Source organism: Dioscorea cayenensis, chromosome 3, assembly GCF_009730915.1.
Source record: "Dioscorea cayenensis subsp. rotundata cultivar TDr96_F1 chromosome 3, TDr96_F1_v2_PseudoChromosome.rev07_lg8_w22 25.fasta, whole genome shotgun sequence".
NCBI classification, from domain to species: domain Eukaryota; kingdom Viridiplantae; phylum Streptophyta; class Magnoliopsida; order Dioscoreales; family Dioscoreaceae; genus Dioscorea; species Dioscorea cayenensis.
The window spans coordinates 3,001,894-3,024,402 of NC_052473.1; the positions used below are offsets into that span (position 1 = coordinate 3,001,894).

General features: G+C 38.2%; 2 protein-coding genes across 2 annotated transcripts; one reads left to right on the forward strand and one right to left on the reverse strand.

Moving 5' to 3' along the window:
* Positions 1-519: 519 nt before the first annotated feature.
* Positions 520-5,867, forward strand: LOC120254330 (poly(A)-specific ribonuclease PARN). The gene is made up of 7 exons (XM_039262455.1): positions 520-894; positions 1,816-1,946; positions 2,225-2,553; positions 3,522-3,635; positions 4,221-4,347; positions 4,424-4,688; positions 5,013-5,867. Exons 1-7 carry the CDS (start codon positions 539-541, stop codon positions 5,749-5,751), a joined length of 2,061 nt encoding a protein of 686 aa, XP_039118389.1. The 5' UTR covers positions 520-538; the 3' UTR covers positions 5,752-5,867.
* Positions 5,868-9,102: 3,235 nt separating this feature from the next.
* On the reverse strand, positions 9,103-17,880 carry LOC120255842 (cellulose synthase-like protein E6). The gene is given in 7 exon segments (XM_039263620.1): positions 9,103-9,176; positions 9,242-9,486; positions 9,580-9,800; positions 9,803-9,923; positions 10,135-10,359; positions 10,456-10,668; positions 17,746-17,880. Coding segments are annotated over 7 exon segments (1,182 nt in total). The 3' UTR covers positions 9,103-9,154.
* Between the last annotated feature and the right edge of the window lie 4,629 nt (positions 17,881-22,509).

Here is a 22,509-nt window from a genome sequence, read left to right on the forward strand (position 1 = left end):
TAGACTAAGAGGTGTTGGTATAAAGCTAAAATTTATTATGTAGCACAATTTAAGCCACTAAGGTTTTTTAAAAAATAAAAAATATAGGGAAATTAGCCACTTGCATGTTGCATATAGAGCCAAAAAATTCGTGAAAATTTACTACGTTATTGTTACTCCCTCCGTTTATTTGTATCCGTCACAAATTCATGTTTATTTTTATTTGTCATTTTCTAACATCAAAAACTATTTATTATTATTATTTTTTAAAATTACTCTTAACATTTTATTCAATTCTCTTATTTAACATATAAATTATGGATAATTTTGAAACTAATTTTGTATAAAATTTTGTAAAATAATTAAATTTTTTAGTATGTGAGATTCGATTAATCACGACTGATAAAAAAGAATAGAGTAACACTTAACACATAGAAACAAGTGAAACAAGTCAAAATATATAAACGTTCAGGGGCCTATGTACAAAATTGTTTTAGTGTTGCTATATATAATATATTGGTAGAAATATGTTCCCTGCTCAAAAAAGAATGAAGCTGAAATGAGAAAACAATGGCTGCTGTGTGCGCTCCCCAAAACCCTAACCCTAGCTCGCCGGAGCCACCCATTCTCTTCCTCCAGCTCTGGCGGGGGTGTGGCGGTGAAGAAGGTGACGAAGGCCAACTTCGAGTCGACGTTAGAGGACCTGCGAACGCGGGTTCGGGAGGCTGACTTCGTGGCGATCGACCTTGAGATGACCGGAGTGACGAGCGCCCCGTGGCGTGAATGCTTTGAGTTCGACCGCTCCGATGTGCGGTACCTCAAGGTTAAGGACTCCGCTGAGAAGTTCGCCGTCGTTCAGTTCGGTGTCTGCCCCTTCCGTTGGGATTCTTCCCGTAGTTCCTTTCTTGCCTATCCGTAAGCTCCTAATCTCTCTCAAGCTATATAATTTAGGGCTTATAGGGTTTAAAAAAGTCATTTTGTTTGATAAATGGATGGGGGTATTAATCTTCTAGGTTGGAGTCCCGTAATTTTCCTTGAGTTTTTGTTAGAAAACTGAAGTTTGGCTCATCTTGATAAATGAATGTGCTTTTCTTTGCCTTGAAATCAGGAATTTAGAATAGTTTTGTTGCTTAAAAGTTTTAGTAAATTTAGACAGACTGAGTAGGTTTTCTGTTTGATGGATCTGTTGGAGAATAATTCAAAGATTCAAGGTGTCAATTTCTAAAATTTAGTCTTAGTCAAATGGTTATTGAACTTACTGATTTTCATGTTTTATAGTTCAGATATTTTTCCAAATATTTTCTGCTTTTAATCAGTTCTTTTTATTGCTATATATTGCCTATTTATAATGCATGTTGAGTTCTGTGTGAAGTATATTATACAATTTATTTATAAAAGACCCTTGTGTTTTCTGTATTATTTTGTTCTTCTTTCTTTTTCTCAAAACTTAAATAGGATCATGGGACTGGGTAGAAGATTTTGCTTACGGAGTTCTGTGCTTTATGAACACTATGATTTACCATTATGATTGTTTGTGGCCTAAGGGGTTCTGCTCCTATAGAGACATTAGTTCTCATATATGCGTCAATTAACAAATTGAGGTGGATTACTTAGAACTGGTGGGACATTTATAAATATTGTTACGGATGTCTTGGCTGGCGGTCAGCAGTCGCTAAACAAATGCATAACAGAGATCTCCCATCTAGATACCATGCAAAAAGAGAAAAAGATTAGACTTGAACAATCTGAGGATCAGTAGAATTATAGAGCTGGTTGTGGCTGTCTTCTGAATTTTTTTTTCCGTAAGACTGATTTCTCAACTTCATTACTTGGCAGGCACAATTTCTTTGTATTTCCTCGGAAAGAGCTACCACTTGATGGTCCAGCATATGAATTTCTTTGCCAGACGACATCAATGAACTTTCTAGCTAAATACCAATTTGACTTCAATGCATGCATACATGAAGGTATGAATTTATGATAATCTGTATTTGAAGGTTCTATCTTCCAAAGTGATTTTCCTTTTGAGTGTAAAGCTTCAATTACATAACTCACCAACTTCTATTTTTTCCTTTGCTGTTAGTGTATATTTTCAAACTTGCTGTTTCTAATGAGAACTATTCGCATATGATATTCTGTGTCTGACATATTGATGTTTATGTCTGCTGGGGGCACATGTTAGTCATTATTCTGAAGGTGTTTCTAATGCTTGTATTTATAATTTACAGCATTTGGCTAATCTCAGGAATATCTTATTTATCCAGAGCACAAGAAGCAGAGGCTCTTAGCAAGTTATCTTTAGCATATGAGAATGAATTGACTAATTCCACAAATACCTCACAAGAAAATTTAGAAATACCTATAGTGAGTACTGCAGACCTTCTCTTCACAGAAAGGATAAAGAACAGGTTCCATGAATGGCGCAATGGAATCATGAAAAACAGTTGTACAGATCACTATTTGAAAGAAGAACCAGGGTGTGTCATGTCTCAGTTTCAGACAGTTTTCTTTAAGATGCGACCAGCGGTCGAATTAAATGGTTTCAATTCCCACCAAATGAAGTTGATTCAATTGGTAATCTATCTTTTTATTTTTTTTTATTTTTTTTTGGGTTGACTTTGACTGCCAACTATTGTTTTGATTTCTGGGTTTTGTATTATTTTGTGGATGTAGTGTGTAAGTACCATTTCTCTGGTCTATGATATACTCATTAATTTTGTTCTCAATTATTATTTAATTTTATTCAAAGGCAGCTGTGTTGAGTATAGCTAAATTGCTTACTGATAGTTGGAGCATTCACTTGTTTATTTATTTATTAGTTATTTTGTTTTGATTAAGGCATGCTGTTGTAGGAGTTTTCATGTACTGCAAGGAATGTGAGACTAGCCATTCATGTGCTTATCTTTTGGAAGTTTATGTTCGTAAAACCTTGATTTAACATTATGCCTTTATTTCACGGAGCATTGGTTCTGGGAAACCTTGAACTTACCAATTAAAATTTTGATTCATAAGGCAAATAGGAGTTAATTATCCTCCACCCTGGAAGAGGGAGTTTAACTTCACATTACCACACCAAAACCTTTTCATTATTAATGGCGTCAAACCCTATGGAAGTAATTGAAACATTTATCACAGAAGAATTTATTACTCCTGGCATGCACTATCGCTAGGGGTTTTTTTTTTTAAGCCAAAATTACAGAGACACACATCAAATGAAATTAATTTTGCCGACTATTTCTTAGAATTACATTGTTAGAATTTTATACTTGTATGAGTGGGCCTATATTGGAAGATGTTGACTTGTGTTCATGTGTATCTATGAACTTGGAATGTGTTACTTGTCAAAAAACCTCAAGGCCCAATGACTTCACCATTCCTTATCCTATATAGGCACATGACACTTTGTTATCACATCTGATGTGGGACTATGTTTGGTTCCAACATACATACTATCTACCTATCTTTTTTTATTTTGCTTTTCTATGTAAACAACCTAAATTTGTGCTTGAATGTTTGGATTTTGACTTAATGTTGATGGCCAGGTATTGAGGAAACACTTCAAAGATCTCGTGTTCATTCGTACACCTGGTGAAGAGGTCGTATTTGAAAAGAAAGTGGTGTATACTGATTCTGAGGAAGACAAGGCATTGCTTATGGTATGCAATGGGAGTAATATACTTTATCATATTAAAACTTCTTAATGGCATTACACCTCTTCTTTTTATAAGTTTGATTGTTCTTTCTACAATTTTGTACCTTAAGGTTTGAGTCAGCCTTGGTGTTTTACTAACTTCATGATTCTAAAATGAGCAAATGTATTTCTTATGGATCTTGTGCTGGAATATAGAATATATCTTTTCGTCAGCAATGGTTTTCTACTATCTGTACCATGCATCACTCAATGGCATACTAACATGACTGACTATCTTGAGTTGAATATTTTGGAGTACTGGAGAAATATAACCTGTCACTGTCATTTTAAGATCTCCCCATGAATGATCAAAATATGATAAAATTTCATGGTTCATCTTTTAGTAAATTTTCATCGCACTAATTAGATGAGTCCCTGCAAGTTTTCAACCAATTTAGCATAGGCATATATGTTGGTGTCTCCGTGTTGTCTGTCCTTCATAAATAGTTCTGTGCAAGGGGTAGGAAGGTTTTACTGAATATTTTTACTAAATCCCACACTGTAGAGTGAATACTGAGGCATTTTTCCTTTCTCTCATATTCTCTTGTAGAGGGAAGTTCTGGAAGATCTTCATAGGAGCAAGGAAGCAAGAGTCAGATCTGCTGTGGGGTTGCGCCATGTTATTGATTGCCTTGTATCCGAACAGAAATTGATTGTTGGACACAATTGTTTTCTAGGTACCATTTGATTCTGGTGATAACTTGCTTGCATTTATTATTTTTGTCCTCAGTCGTTTATTTGTATTTGATGCAGATATTGCACATGTATATAGCAAATTTTTTGGTCCTCTTCCTTCATCTTTAATGGAGTTTGCATTATCCGTACATGAGAATTTTCCTAACATTGTGGATACCAAGCATTTTCTAAATTCAAGTCATGTACTTCAGTATTTGATGAAGAAAAGCAGCAAGTCATTGTCTTCAGCATTCTCTTTGCTCTGCCCAAAAGTCTCTTCTTATTCAGTGAAATCTGCACATGCTTCTTATGTGAAATTTGAGGTTGAAGAAGATGAAGCCGGGTAATTTTTTGCCCTTTGTCTTTGTTATCTTCCACCAGCTGTTTATTCTACTATCATAATGACTTTTGATGAATTAACTACTTTTGCAAAATTATTTAAAGTAATTCTGTCAATAACACAACGCTGAAGTGATAATGTATAATAATTGGCTTTTCTTTTGCGAGGATAGAAAAACAAGTCAAATTTCTTTGGTTCCTGTTCTAATTAGCTACCTACCATGGGGCTGTAATGTTTGAAATCAATTTCTGACTAATCTTAGCTCAAGCATTTTAGCTATCTTATTCATTATAGATACTGACCTGTTTCCTGATTGTTCGGTTTCAGGTCATCCAACTGGACCTCAGGTGCAAAGCATGAAGCCGGTTTTGATGCTTTTATGACTGGATGCTTGTTTGCTCAAGAATGTGCACATTTGGGTATAAAGTTTGATCTAAGTTCACCATTAACAAATCTGGCAACAAATGAGAAGCTAAAGGGCTACATCAATCTTCTCTACCCCAGCTGGAACAGTGGAACTGTAATCGACCTTACTACTGGTATTGAGAAACCAGAGTCAAACTACAAACGAAAATACCCTACGGTTTTATTTTCAAACATTGTCCTACTCTGGGGCTTCCCGTCCAAGTTCAAGCCAAAAGACTTGAAGGATTGCATAACTAAAATTTTTGGTGCGAGCTCAGTAACATCAATCTTTTTCTTGGACTACACAGCAGCGCTCATTCAGTTCAGCAAGAAGGAATTTGTGAATGATTTTTTGATGCTGAAGGACACATTGGAAAGAAACCCGGATGATCCAATATCTGTGCTTAACCCACTCGCTGGACTATTAGAAGGTGACAATACACGAGCTGCTGATTATGATACCTATAAGACTATCTGCAGTTCATCTGCATCTAAGGTCTTGTTCGCTGACCAGGCTGAAGCCGCAGGCATCAGATGCAAGACTTTATTCAGTTCTCAGAGTCCAGAGGCCGGAAGCTCTGCAGAAACACGGCCTTATTCTCATCATGTTTCTTGTGAAGATATAATTGATACTCTTTATGCAGCTAGATCAGTATCATGAGAATGTATGAGTAGCTTATAAATTATTTATGTTAGTTCCCGAGTATTTTTGTAAGATACCAATAGTTTGGAAAAACGAAAGATTGTTACAAGGAAAAATATCTTTGTTTCCGGTCACATGTGAACTATATGTTTGGCAGGTTTATGTTGAAATATCGATTTTTGATCTTATTCCTTAGAAATGAAATGTTAAATTACACGTTCTTATTGTGTTGGAGATCGGACACTCTAAACACATGAAGTGCCAAGCTTTCTCTCGAAGAGACGGCGCTGTAAGAACATTGCATGTACACATTATTATTTCTGTTTTATCCCGTACCGGAGATAAATACTTAAAGGTCTTACTGAATATTGTGTTCTGTCAGAGCCTCAATCCACTGCTGCTCATACTTTACATTCTGAAGAGCTTCTGTTAATTTCTCCATTTCTTGTGATAAAGATCAGCATACAATTAGAAAACAATTTCTGGAGTAAATCAAACAGATTGAAGAACACTTGCCATCCTTAGCATGTTGCTGCATGTATGTTGAATAAGCTCTGATATGTTCTTTGAAATCGATCGTCTTTCAAAGTGGGAACTTGTTGAAACAGAAATTATAGAGCCCTTCTTCTCTGCTAGAAAGAGTAATTTTCCGCTTGTTTTGTCCCGAATGTCGCGTATTTGCTCACCAGATGGATCCTTAACCTGATAAATTTCGATGAACACTACTAAAGATCTGAAACTATATATACATATCTAAGAATTAATACTAACTATTAGTAGTAAAAAAAAAATCATGATGGAAACAAACCACGAGATCGATTGCGTATTTTTTATTATTCCATGAAGAATCAGTTTTACACGTTACAAATGTAGCAAAAACCCAAAACATCTCTTCAGGAACTGAATAAGAAAAGGCACTCTTCTTTCTCTAGAACAAACCTTATTGCAAATGCTAAGTTTAGACAAGAAATTACTGAAAACATTAAGAAAGATGCAAATCTTAAAGAACTCTCCATCTGTATAAACAAAATAAGAAAATAATCTTAGCTATATAATTCTAATTGAATGAGAAAATAGAAGACAAAAGGACTTCAGATGGAAATTTGGATTATCTATTTAATCAGAGGTGTAACTTAAGAAGGATGAAGTTATGAATTACACCAATGAATTCATTTGCTGTTAATTCTGTAATTTACCAGTTACCTCAAAAATTTATGGTTCAAAGCCATATATTCATTTTAACACATAAATTTGACAAATTTATTTGTTTTGGCTCTTTTAAGTTGTATATCTTGGCAATTAATGTGTTTGGTACATGTCACATTATCATTAAGTTACCTCAAGCAAGAAGGTGAGAATCAATAAATCTGTCTAAAATTAAGGGTTAATTTGTATGTTTTTATACATTTATTATAAAAGAAAATCAAGGTTGTGCTTCATAAATAAATCCCGGGTTGATCACAGTGATTGCATGGAACCTGTGTTTAATAAATAAATACACAATTGTGTGAACTGTGAGACTTGAACCCGCCTCACTAATAAAAATATAATAATTTTGCACAAAAGACCTGATATCAATAAGGCAAGAGGCTGGGTCCATTCAAATCCACTATATATATATATATATATATATATATATATATATATATATAAGCACAAAGAAAAACTAACACGTCTCCCGAGAGTAATCACATGAGACTGCTCTTAATTGATGGTATTATCCACTTTTTATGAAAAAGAACCTCAGGGGCTATTTATTGGAAAAAAACTAAGAAGAGAAACAAAAGAATGAACAAAACAAGAAATAGAAGGAACCGGACACAAATGGTTCCAACAAAAGGCATTTCTACAATTTGAAACCGAACTGTTTAAATGTATTCATGATCCAATATGGGAGGTCGCGCCCGAAGAGAAAAAGGTTGAGGGCTGAGAAATTGTGTTCAAGGGTGGCAAGGTGTATAGCCGGCAGCATCCAGTGAGAAGGAATCCAATGGACAGCAGGAGCATCGTGATCATATCAATCAATAAGCGTTTGATATTAGAGAGCTGAGTGTTGAAGCGCCAAGAAACGACAGGATCTGGATTAGTGATTGTTGCCGAAGTTGAGGGAGATTGGACAAAGATGTGCTTGATGCCAAGGCGATGATCTGAAGCAGCTTGGAGATCGAGCTGACGCCGAGAGCGAAGAGGTCATCCAACGACGCATCATCCATGGGATGAGATCAAACAGTAACCTGCAATGAAGATAACATAATTAGAGCTGGTGATGAAAAATCCTACAGAACGTACCTTGGTGGCCGGGTTGTAGATGACGCAAGAGAATAGGACGAAGTCGTCCGAGCTAGAAAGGTTGTTCAATAGGAGCCTGCGGCCTAGTAGACTTCTCCTGCAATCAGTAAACTCCTGCACATGGGCTAATGCTCTGCACACAACAGTAGGAAGGTTGATACAAATACTGCGAAAAATGTGATCACACCGGGATTTCCAAAGCAACCATGCAGTTGCAGCAATGGCTGATTTAATATAATTGGAATAAATATCTGCAATGAGCCAAGTACCAGATGCAAAGCCATTAGTGAAGTATATATGCATGTTAAGCCTCAAGCTGAGGTGAGACCAAACCTATTTAGCAATAGAATAGTGATTGAAAAGGTGATCAATGGATTCAGGAGAGAGACCACACAAGCTCATCAGGCCCTAAATTCAAGTGGAACAAGAAGTTTTTGGTGGACAGACGACCATGGAATAATGTCCACAAAAATGTTGAGATCGCGGGGCAATAGTGAGCTTCCAAATCAGCTGCCAACCAGGCCAGACCTCCAGCAGATAATGACTATGGTTAAGCTGCCAATACACAGTAGAGGAAATTTTTTGGAGCTTGGTAGGGGGATTCCAGATCCAGTGGTTGTTGGAGTTATGGTCAATAGTGGTGGAACTCAGGTCATGGGGATTAAAATTTGGACCAAACACATAGGCAAACCAGGAACATTCCAACTATCACCATTAACAACATCAGACATACAGAAAAGATCAACATCCACATCCGTATTAATAAACGTGGGCTTAAATGCAAGAGGGATTTCGAAACACCAAGGGTCCCAAAAAAAGGAAGTGGAATCGGGGTTGATAGAGTTAATACGACAGAAAGGTTTAATCTTAGCGGCAGCTTTGTGAAGACATCTAAAAAAACCACGAACAATTCACATGAACTACTTTGCTTTACATATTCATGCCAGACTTAAACCATGCATGCTAAGCATGCAAACAAGCATTGAAATTTCCAAGTGAAACAAAGGTGACAGAGTATGGCATGCGACCCTTATCTTTACGTAAGAAAAGTCCTTCATAGATTGGCACATTGATTGCCACTACTAATCCACAGAGCACCACTTGAATCAACAATGCACCATCAACATAACCTTCAGTCAGTATCATTCTCAAGACTACACCAAAGAAGCAGAAACCATTGATCAATGCAATAGTGCCGATGATACCTAAATTATGATACCGTTTCGAGGAATCTTCATCACTGACCTTGGCTGTGATGGTGAATGCTAATTTAGATGCACCAAAGAGCTTCAAGATGTTGTCAATTAAGGCATAGAGGAATGATGTTATTCTTTTCATGACCCACATCCTTTGTGCATTCCACCACCCTTTGAAAGTATTACCAGAGTATAGTGACTCAATTAGGCTGTATACATGCTTAGTAATGAACACAAGAACAAATGGTATGAACCATGGAGATGATACCTAAATTATGATACATTTTAAGAACAAGTTAGACACTGATGATCATATATATTTGCAAGCTAGATTATATTGATTATTAATATAGAGACATACCTTTGGGAATAAGGAGATGCAATTGAGAAGGAAAAGAGGAGGTATGAGAAGGTATGTAAGAGTTGGGAATGAGTTAACAGCCCAAAGGCCATAGATGGAGTAGCCCATGCAAGCACCAAACTTGATTTTTTGGTAACCAAATAAAAGAGGACTGTTCTTTGACAGGAGTATCTGAAAGTTGCCTTCACTCCATCTCTTGAATTGGATTAGAGTTTGTTCATTGTGGGACCTACTCCTAAAAAGGCCTTTCTTTCAGGGTCTAAGAATTTGGACTTCCATCCATTGTAGTGCATGGCCAACCCTGTTAAAATATCCTCCACTGCACACCCATACCTCAAACCAATCTGCATGCCATGAGATTTATTTTACATCATTATATAACTAATGTGTGTGATTAACATAACCATTAGTTTCTATCCTTAATTATCTTTTTTTTTTTTTACTTCTCACCAAAAAAATAAAATTAAATTAAACACATAATATGACAAATTCTAAACACCAAAAATAGACTTCAACCCTTAAGAACATAATAGAAGAGGGGGTGATGAGAGATACCTCTTTGCCCCATAAAGTGTTGAACTCATAGGTACAACTAGCAAGATGTTTTACTTTTTCTTCCAAAACACTAGCACTATCCACACTTTTTCTATCAACTCCTCTTTTCCAATCTTCAATGTAACCTTTGCTGTATTTCCTCCCTTGAAGAGCTTCTCTTCTATGGAAACACCCTGTCCCAATATATAGTGTTCCTTCCCAACTATCCAATCCAGGATGTTCTGCCTAATGAAAAAAAACAAACACAAAAACATAAAATTAATTGAGAGTGTTTTAATTATATGTATGTTAATTAAATGCTAATTAAAACATCTTGATCACCTTGTTGATAACTTTGAGGGAATTATCATATAAATCATTCTTGGTGATGTTGTCATAATTTTGAGGGTATTGCACAAAGCCAGTTTCATGTCCCTTCTCTTCATCAAAAAAGAAGCACAATGCATCTTTGATTGATTGTAAGTTGTTTGAGTACATGTCACAATCCACATTCAGTATTATTGGGCCATTGCTTATCTGTGATGATACTCTTAACTACAAATTAAATAAATATTAAAATAATTAATTTTTTTAGCACAAAAAAAGGAAACATATATGTTTCCAAACCCATAAATTGAGAATTATGTTAAAAATTTAAAAATACATATAAAAATATTAAAAATAGATAAAAAAATAAAAAAACAATTCCATAACATAAATTAGTATATCATATTTCATATTTATATAGGGAAAATTACTGTTCACCCCTCGTAATTTTCAAAACTTCCCAAAAACCCCCTCCTACTTTTTACACACTCCCGGACAAATTTCTTCCATAGTGTTTAACTTCCCTTTACCCCCACCGCTCACTTCAAACGTCCCACGTTAGTGAAATCCCATTTTTGGCCTTGAAAATGGTGGGAAAGCGAAAAGCGCAAAATAACATCACGCTCAACCTTTCACGGCTCACTTGGTTTCCGATAGACAACGCCAAGGAGTTGCATTACATCTTGTTGTTCTCCTCATTATCATACCAAATATATAAATCGGTTTCTCAAACGTAAAATGAAATCGATTTCCATCGGATCGGCTCAAGTGCACTTCATCTTCAAAACGAAAGTAGTAGTCGATTTTATTGTCGAGGCACAAAGATGCTGCCATCGTCGCCTTCTCGCTTATGGTCAGTAAAGTCAGTATTACGACGTAGAAGAACTATTGTTTAAATAATGTTTAACTATTTGCTATTATCCGCTTAAATATATTACTAATATGTTTAATAATTGTCATATCCGCTTAATACTCGCCATCTCCGCTTAACATTATCTTTACATGTATAACTATTAATATTAACGTCAAATTATCAAAGTCTCACAGAAACGGAGATCTTTTTCGCTTCGATCCGAATCTGTCAGCGTAGCATGGGCGTGGCAAGAGTGTTAGAGATCCCGCAAGATAAGAATTAACGCCATTAATTTTTACGCACGTGAATATAAATATCCCGAACACCCGCTCGCTCTCATCACCAACGCTCTACCATCGCAGGCTTAACTTTTTCTGGATACGAAGAGTCACCGCTGCTGGAATTCACACCATAAATAACTGTGAAGAACCCTCCCCACGGACAACCACTCGCCGTCCCCTCATCATCCTCCTCCTCCTCCTCCTCGTCCCCTCCTCTTCCCACGGATAACCACTCTATCCGAAAAGGATGTTTCGCGAACCTTCTTCCTTATCTCGACATCATTAGCCGTCAATCACGCAACAAAGTTAAACTATCTTTTTTTCTCGCATAGTCGAAAATGCTCTCATAATCGCCTCGAATACGCAGGATTCTTCAAAGCTGGACGACGGCAAGCAATTGCTTGAGCATTTCGACTTGGGTAAGAAAAGAAAGTTTTCACATATTTCGCGATCATGGGAGGATTCTCTAGAGGAGTGAGATCGGAAACATCTTTTAAGACGGGTCGATATTTATCACTGAGACTCTTCTCATACCGCTTAAGAACATTACGTCAAACAGACAACCATTACGCTCGTGCTTAACTATCGTGATCTTCGCTAAGTCCCACCATGACACATCGATTAATAGTCGCTTTACGAATGTGTTTGTTTAACCTTTTTTTAATGTCAGACGTCAGCAGTGTTCAAGTCGACGCAAGCATGTTACGCAACCGCCGCGAAAGTATTCGAACGCATGTACACTTGTTTCGTTATACAAGGGTCGAGTCGTGAGTGATCAAAGTCCGAGAGGATGTTGTAAATCTTTTATAAATAAAACGAAACAAGCTTATTTGAATGTGAACTTTTGAAATTTAAATGTAGACCTAGTAAAAAAACAATGTGGGAAACAAAAGAACGCTATCGAAACAATGAAAATATGAAATATGTTTAAACAAATGACAACGTGTTTAAGAAAAAAAGTTACTCTTTTAAACAATGACAACGGTAAACAATAGAAAAAGTTAAACAATACTCTAGTTACTCTTTAAACAACGACAACGATGTTTAAGAAAAAATACATAAAGACGTTTTAAACAATGACCTCGTGAGGTACCCATCTTCAACGCTGGACAGTTAGCGAAAGCATTCAATTTAAACAATAACATATATTTTTAAACAGCTAAATAACTTTATTTAAACGGTTTACTGATTATTTATATGATATGAGACTTTTATTTAAACCTAGAATCGTTATGTTAAACACTATATCTATCCGCTTAAACATAAAATACTCGACGCTTAAACAGACACTCACGTCGAAAGCGACTTTATTAATACGTCTTCATCGCGATAAATGATATATTTTTTTACTTTTTTTCGCCTCGGATGGAGTGAAAAATACCGCCCAATCACATCACGCCTAGTCTAACCTCTACGCACTTTTTGTCTTCATCGCGACAAGAATATATATACGCACTTTTTTTGTTTCGCCTATCCGACCACCGCTTTGTTGTTTACATCTTCTTCTTCTTCTTCTTCTTCTTCTTCGGCTTATTTTTTGTCTCTTCATTTCATTTCGGTCAGATTTACTCGGCTTTTCTACCGATATATTACTGGAGAGTTTTTGCGGTATCGCTAGATTCAACCGGGGAGTGAAGAGCGCCATGTTCACTGCCCGCACTTCGGGAGTTGTGTTACGAGATTTCGCGAGCTACTGTGGTCTCAAGTTTCTATCGTCGTGGTTAAGTTCATCACACCATATGGATATAAAACGGTTCACCTAATAGAAAAACGATGCCGACTTCCAGATGACGTGCCACGCGCACTCCATCTTCAAATGTGCTGTAGTTGATCTCTGTCGTCGAGACGTAAAAATGTGCCATCGCCGATCCTAACGAAAAACGTAGTTTTACCTGTCAGAAGTTCCTTCTCTTTTAATCGCTCCACTGTCTCGGGGTCATTAGTGTTTAAATACGTCCGCTCACTAGTTAAAAATCTCAGACTAGTCGCTTACGCTATTAGTTAACCGCTAAGTATTTAATTTAACGCTTAAATATTGTCATTATCACTTAAACATTATATTCTCCGCTTAACATATCGATCTTTTCATTCGACTCAAGTATCGGCAGGAATTGCATTCGCGAGCTGCTCCAGCTCATCCCCCTACGACTCGACCCGACTGGCTGATGTCTTCCTTCCTCGCCGATCATTCTCAAGTGCTTGTCTGGATATCGACAACGCTGACGCGCTGTCAACATTTCGTGGACGTATTTCAAAATCATGCAATCAAAAAGGAATTTTCGACTTCAAATTCATAAAAAAACGAAAAACATCGCAAAGCGATCGTGGAATGCTACGGATGGTCATTATCAGCGCCTTTTACGCATCAAAAAGAGTATAACAAAAATACTTTCGTAATCAAGACAATCAACCCGCTACACACTTACGGTGGGCGGTATAGGTTCGGCGTCAGATCCGAAAGCCGCCCAAAAACGGGTTAGCGCACGAGTGATCGGGAAGTCTCACGACCGCCCTCGATAAGGCCATCGACATTCGTGGGCGATACGTCATGCGCAACATGGTGTCCACATACCATACAAGCGTGCTTGGTTGGGAAAAAGAGCACGCCTCAAAGCGGTCCTCGACGCAGCCGACGCCTCCAAACCACGATCGCTTGCTTGCATGTGGATAAGGCGGCGAGACAACCCTAGCAGGCTAGCGATCGCGGAAAGAGACTGCGATCGCTTTTAAACGCAGCATTCTTTTCTTTCAAATCACGGCATCATGGGATTCAAGAGGGCTTGCGTGTCACTTGCTTCTCGATGGTACACACCTCCCTAAGAAAATATCGGGTATACCATCGCGCACAGTGAAAAGACGGAAACAATGGTTTTTTTCCACGCCGCCTTTCGAGATAGTCGATAACGAGACCGACGCCAATCTGGACTCGTCTCATATCTAAGTTAGGCGACGCCTTTATACGAGGATGGAGATTATCACGAGATAATTACATTTCAGGCTCTGGACAGTCCAAGGGCCTTGTGAGCGCAATCGCGAGAGTCTTCCCTTCGCCGCCACACGCATACCGCCTTCGATATTCGAGGCCAATTTTATAAAAGCCAACGCCGACTTGGGAAGGCATCGAGGGAGGAGTGCCGGGTCTATATGCTTCCGATCAGCGCGGGCATCCACCGCCAAAGATTTCACGATACCGCGAACGAACTCGCAGCCACATCACCAAGCTCATCACCGTTGATTAATAAACCTGATACGGCACATCGGGTCGAATTATCTCTGCTCGGAGGCGATCGCTCAGCGAGATGTATTCAAACGCTGATGAGTCGCTCAACGCTCGATCAAGGAAGCTCGCCATTTACCGCTGATTTAAAACGGGTCGACTCCATAAGGTCTCAGGAACGTCGGGTTTACACTTAACATTTAGTGTCACCCTTTAAACATTCTCAATCTTTGTTTAATTACACTTATCCGACTTTTAAATATTAATCCTTTCGCTTAAATATTTACAATAATGTTCAAACATGTTTACGAATTATTTAACCATCACCGCCTTTGCTTTAAACCTTATTTGCCAGTGTTCAAGTCGACGCGCATGCTACGAAATCCCATGCGAGCAAGCGAACAAACGGGAGACCCTACTTAGCCCAAACATACATTCCAAGGTAGAGATCATTGTCGAGGACACCAAATCTTTCGTATGGTGTCATCGCCGTCGACGATCATTACGGGCTGATCGACCAGCAGTAAAGAACTCCGTAGATCTCGCCATCGAATCTTGTTCACGCCGAAGGGCGGCAAGTTTACGGTATCCTCGCAAAACACGCTCACAAGCAGCAATAACGAGCATGACACCAACGACATCGATTTATTAGCTGTACTTCACCGCCGACAATTACAAACCGCGTACAAGGAAGCTTTATATTCCCCATACCCGACGACGACAGCCTCGCACTCGAAATCGTGAGCTCTGCTTCATGACCGCCTCATGATTTAGAAGGCAGTCTGGGCGGCTCTAGACGAAAGAGGATCGAGTCGCAAGCTGCCATGTCCGCGAGTTACATCAGCTACCACCGCCATGATCCGTCACAATCGTAGATCTTAGTAACGAAACTGTCACGACGGTATCAGAATAGTTCGACGATACAGTGGAAATATCGTCGTATCGATGGGCAACTTTCATATTTAAACTTTACTCTTTACAACGTAATTAAACGTATTTAAATGTAGACATTGTTATTTTTAAACTGATACATCAGATTAAATATTTCAACTCGATGTTTAAACGATATATAGTATATTTAAACAACGAAAAGTGAAATGTACACAATTAGAACGTAAAATTAAACAAACGAAACGAAATCGAATGGAATTTAACTCGCTTTTACAATTCAAAACAAACAAAAAATTTTACATTAAGATATACAAGTCACGCTCTTCAACACGTAAAACAATGAATCGAATTTTGTCCCGTGATTTACATTCGAAAACAAAATCGATATCTCGTGATATACAGTGACATGTTCTTCAAAAACAAAACTTTAACCCGCCAGCGACGTACCCCTCTGTCACGCCGGACGCCGACCGCCTCCCTCCTTAAGTACGCGTAATATACCTCATCCGAGGTAAGGAACGCTCTGTCTCATGTAGCCGTAACTCTCACCCCAAAGTACTCGCTCGATAAACCGCACGACGGATCGCCGCAATCGACGCCTTTTGTTTTGGGCGCGAGGTTTCTGCGCCGCAGACGAGCGGCATTATTGCTGCCGACCGCTGAACTCCATATCGACACAAACGTCGAATAGATTCCTACTGCCGAGATATGCAAGTCGAGATTAGAAATACCGATTTAAATACCAAATGTATATTAATCTGACATAATTAAAGAACTTACTCATGTCCAACGCTGCCCTTATCGCACTCTTGACACGGAAGAATAACGCCTCAGATTCTTGTCTTATCATCGTCTGCAGACGACGCATACTGGAATGGCCATTCATGATTATCTGGAGGACGACTAATTTGAACTTCATGCAGATGCACAAGATCCCCGATCATAGCCTATAATCGCGTACAGTGTGGCCGTCCTCCGCTTCGACATAAACAACAAGAAGGGGTCTGGTGACGGAGGCGCCGCTTTGTAAGGATACTGACTTTTCGTCAAACGACTTTCAGATATGACATACGAAAGCGCTCCATCACATCATCGCCGACCATCTCCTTCCCCTCAAGCAGCGTGTGGTAATAGTTAAACGATAAAAGATATAATAAGACCATATTATAAATATTTAAATGATATTATCAATTGTTACATGATATTATATATAATTAAACGTTAAGTAGACAAATTAAACGATAACATAAAGGTATTAAACACTATTAGGTAATAGCTAAACACTATAATAAAACCTTTAAACAATATCATAAAAACTTTACACTTACTCGGTCCATAGAAAGCAGCCTGAGGAAGATCCTCATCAACTCCTCGTCAGATCTGATAAGACGCACCTCGTGCCAACCCATTTCTTCTTCTTCTGAATAAAAAGCTTTCCTCGAGCCGTCCCTAGTCCAATTTTCGATCGCCTCGATCATCTCTCTCGCTGCTCTGGCTCAGTTCAGCCAAAGATCTTCCTCTCGACGCGGGATCTACTGGGCGACAAAGATCAACCGCAGTATCACATCCTTACATGGTCGTTTTGTTGCGGGATCGCGGTCCGGCTTCGACGCTGGGACGACGGCGACAAACGATCAACCGCAGATATCCTTACATACTGGTTTCTTGTCATGGATCACAGGTCTCGCCGTCATGCAAGATCGTCTACCACTACCAGCCACTACGAACCGATTCGACGATCTTCTCAACCGCGGCCACGACTAACAAAGATCATTCGGGAGACACACCCTTAACTCTGTTTCGATCTTCGTGGATCTGGTCTCCATCTGACGCCGCATCTCGAGACCTGGCCCACTCGGGTCGAGGATTTCATCGAGAAGAGAGTCAACGACCTTCTCAACAATGCAAGAACGACCACATCATCTACGATGTCCTTCCTCAACAACAAAGATCATCACCGATGGTGTCATATGCTTTCATCGACACGGCCAAGGAGACAGAGACAGTTTATTGCTCTCCTATTTTTCGCAAAGTCTCTTCGAATGTGGGTCACTTTGAACGACCTTCCCGACGACGCTGCCGTTGCCAAATCCCGACGCCTGCTCGTCTCCAAGTGCTTCAGTTTTCTCGAGGGACGGCGAAATGGCAGAACGCCCTTCCACATCAACACGAGCGATAAGCCGAGGAAACTCCGTCATCAATATCTCAGTATGCTCAGATAAGAGCTGCAGCGACATCTTCGCCTAATGTCACCGCGGGCCGCCACGGCCTGAGGGCCGCCATGGCTGGGGGTCCGCTACAATCGGAAATCGTCGTTGCTGCGGGTGGGGGTTGTCGCAAACCGCCACGGTAGGGGAGTGGCTTCTCCGGCCGAGCAACGCGTGCGCGCGGTGGGTCGAAGTAGGAGAAGCGGCCCGGGCCCGACAAGCATCGATGTAGGTCGCCTTCCTCATCCCGCCGAGCAAGTGGTTCCCGAGCAACGGTATCCATCCGCTTCGTCTGGCCCCCAACAAATATTTCTTTTCTCTCAAAGATTCACGGAATCAAATTTCAGTGAAACTAACATATGTAAAACCAAACAATTTTCATCTAAATCATTCATTTTTAAACTATAAAAACTATATTTAAACAGTAGTGTTTATATATTTAAACGTTATAGAATATAATTAAACCCGGAGAACAAAAATATTTAAACCAAGATTTAATAAGTTTTAAAACGGTAAATACTAAAGTTAAACGCTAAATAAAATGTTTAAACATTAAAGACTTACGTTAAACATCAGTCTAATGATTTATTACCCTTTTTCCATCGAAAGCGACGACAAGTTTGCTTTCTACCGCCGCCGCTTCCCGTAGTACTTTCACCGTAGCACACAGATCCTCGATCTCACGAAACGGACTTTCTTCCCGCTAAGGCCACCAGAAACCGCACGCTAAGCGCGACCGAGCAACCCTTAACGCATTCTCGCGGTTGGTCTCTTCCCACAAGATCTATCTCGCACTCGGGGCCGCTGCAGGAATATCCTCCATAAGCCACTTGTAAGCGCCCGCGCCTACGCAGATCGCCTCACGGGCGGGTAGATCATCGACGAATCAACGACGCGGGCTCGAACCGAGCATGATGTATTTCGGGAAGAGGATCGTTCCCCTACGAGGTACACCATCGAGTTTGACAAAATTATTTCTTCTCCCTCCGTCGACCAAGTCGCACTCGTAGTGCTCTCGACGGAGTCTCTGCCTCTCGTAGGTCTTTCGATAGATACCGCCCTCTCGAACCGACCGCTTTTCTTCTTCCGAAGACCATCATGCCGCTCATCGCAACGCTACCAAGAACGACGGCCACATCTCGAGGTCTCCAAACTCGCAAGCAGCTTTCCCCGATCCTCGAATTTATTGCGCGCACCATCGCATCTTTGCAAAAGAGAATCAAGAAGGGCCCCTCTTGGTATATAGCTTCCACCAAATAACCGCAAACGTGTCCTTCTAATAATCTCCTCGTTGTCGAGTGGTCATGTTATCTTTCACTGCCTAAGCGTCTCCACAACCGTGTCAAATAGCATCGCCCATTAACTAGGTCGACCGCCATAATCACAAGCTCACATAATAACAACAACAAATTCAACATGCAAGATCGATATAAAAGTTTTAAACGGAAATATAAGGTTTTAAACCAGAACCTCGCTTATTAAACAGTAGGATATAAACATGTTAAACAGAGACCCATTTTTAAAACAGTAGACGTAGAATATTTCTAAACAGAGACAACAAATTTTTAAACTCAGAACATCTCATTTCTTAAACGTCAACCTCCTTCAGAACCGCAAACCATATCAAATCGAAAGCGGGAAATGTACATTATAAATATTACACAATCATAACAATCGAAAAACTATTTCGATAGTGTATACATACAAAAACTGCAAACAAAACAAAACCCCAATGAGAAATCTCCTCGAGACTAACAAAACCCTCAACGTAGAAATCCCCGCAGACTTCAATATCTTCCAACAAAAACAGGAGCACAAAACAAAACCGAAAAATCTTTCTTTGTAATGTATCGCTTAACATAAACCATACTCAATACCTTAGATTTCAACCCGATGAAATGCCAACTAGTCATAGCGGGGACTTCTCCTTCGAGATACCTAGTGGAAAGGGAAAAGGCGATGAAATGCCAATTACGTAGGCTTCGCAGTAGAGACAACTTCGGAAATGGAAAAGTCAAGACGTGAGTCGAGAAAAAGCAAGTAAAGGCTCAACAATTGCCTCTCTGGATTACCCCTACGGAAACCGCCCACTTCCTCTCAAATCGCCGAGATGTGAGCAGCCCACGACTCCCCATGCAAGGGCATTTTCATTCAAAAATTTGAAACTCACTCCGGCTCACATCCGTTCTGACGGGTTTGGGGTTTGAAAAACATAGAGTTTAAAAAGGAGGGGATTTTTAGTGATTAGCAAAACTAATCGTGCTTTTTAGCATTTCTACAAACTTAAAGAGTTTTTGGCAATTTCCACATTAGGCACTAAAGTTAAGAGTCAGAGTTTTCTTAAAAAAACCAAATCTATCAATCTATATATATATATATATATTAAAAGGAATAATTAAAGAAAAATTAAAAAAAAAATTATATGAAAACTTAAATTCGGGAAAAACTATAAGTAAAGAAAATATTATATTATATTAAAAATTGAATACAATAGTGACAACATAGTTAGCAAAAATTATATATATATGTGTATATATTATAATAAAACCCTTATATATGTTTAAACAAGGCATAGTTTGGTTATAAACTTATAAATCTAATTGTTGATGCGGCAAATCATAAAAATGACATGTGATAATTTTTTTTTATTGCTCATGTGCGTGTAGATCACCATATTTCTCTAAAGAATCTCGAGTGCAAGGCCTTTTGACTTAGGTTATTTTTCAAATTAGGTTAAATTAAATTTAGGTGACAGACTTTTAAAATATGCACAATATACAAATGAACCTTGAAATAACGTTAGTCAAAAACAAAAGTACCATTCAACCAATAAATTTTTTTTTAAAAAAAAACAACTTTAATTTCAACCATCTTTATCAAGCACAACCAAAGCACGATGACTTATAATCTCACCTAAATTGATAAAACAAAATTCAATTGAATTTTTGGTGTACACAAAACCTCATTAGGTTGAATTGATATGAGATTAGCCTAGTAATTCCATTAGCACCAACAAAACTTTTACAAATAGGATGAAATTTCATAATTTGTTTATGAACTAAATCTAAATATTGATTTTGATTTTGACATTAAAAAAACATTCACTTAGTGAATGACACCAAAATATTCATATTGATTCATTCAATCAATTAAAATGTTTATACGGTGCTAAAATAAATATATTTACATTAATTTATAATCTAGAATAAAGATTGTCACAGAGAGACAACACATTTATAATAAAGTGTGATACTTTATTTCACTTCTAAATCTAAAGTTGAACATTTGTGAGTTGTCACTATTATAAAAATATATTATAAAAACTATTTTTTGAATAAAAAAGTTGATATTTTATTTCTCTCAAATGAAAGTTTGATCTATCAATTATCCAATCTGGCTCAACAATCAAATTGCAATATTTTTAATTTAAATTATCAAAATGAATATTCGGATGTGATTCACATACATACATGATCATACACATACATACATACATGTAAATCAAGCACAATTTACATGATCAGATACATACATTCATGTAAATCAAGCATAATTTACATGATCATACACATACATACATGTATGCATGCATGTAGATAAAAGCTCAAAACAACTTGAAATAGAGATAGCAAAGTGCTAGTCCAAATAATGGAATATCTCAAACAACTAGAAATAGAGATAACAAATAGAGATTGCAATAATACCCAAATCGACTCATCCGAGCCCGAGTTTGATGGGTAAAACCCAATTGACCGAGTTTCGTGATCGGGTCGAGTAAAACCGACTTATATGAAAAGCAGTGCGGGTGGGGTATGAGAATTCTAATACCCGATCCGTACTCTAATCAAAATTAAAATTACTAAAGTATTTATATAATATATATACATATAAAAATATATATATACACTAATATGTTTTCTACAACTTAACAATTTAGGGTTTTTATTTTTTTCCTCTTTGTTTAGTTTTGTAATTTTTATAGTAATTTTATTTTTATTTTATAAAAAATTATAATTACTTTTTAAGTTATTTTTATAAAAATAATATATTTTTTTATTAATTTTTAATATGGAGTACGGGGCGGGTATACCCAGTGCACTGATTACCCATCGGGTGTGCAGGTGTGAGTTGGGGTTTTTAAAACCCGCTCGGATTCGAGTTCGAGTTCGGGTATACTTAGCTGGGGTAATGGAGTACGGATCACGGATATGATAAAACATGTACCCGACTTAACCCATTGCCATCCCTAATAACAAAGCGCTAGTCCAAATAATGGAATATAACCAAGGTTGTCAGACCCGGACCGGCCCGGCCGGTTCAACCGGAAAAACCAGGAACCGACCATGTGGCCGGCCCGGGTATACTCCATTGACCCGGGTATTAAAAAACCCGGTGTTAACCCGGTGACTCGGTGGTTCAACCAGGAACCGATTGACCCGGCCGGGTCAAACGGGTCACAATGTTTAATTTTTTTTTTTACAATATTATTATTTTCTCATTAAAAACAACAAAATCGTGTATATTTATTAATATTAATTTATAATTATTAATCAATAAATAGAATTATAATATATAAATATATATCATAAACATACCAACAAAAATTAACATTTAAAAATA

What these genes read in the sequence shown, in the direction of transcription:
- LOC120254330 (XM_039262455.1), top strand. Translation starts at nt 539, where the DNA reads ATGAGAAAACAATGGCTGCTGTGTGCGCTCCCCAAAACCCTAACCCTA. An exon ending in AGTTCCTTTCTTGCCTATCC is followed by an intron (nt 895 to 1,815) that starts GTAAGCTCCTAA and finishes ATTACTTGGCAG; the next exon opens with GCACAATTTCTTTGTATTTC. An exon ending in AAATGAAGTTGATTCAATTG is followed by an intron (nt 2,554 to 3,521) that starts GTAATCTATCTT and finishes GTTGATGGCCAG; the next exon opens with GTATTGAGGAAACACTTCAA.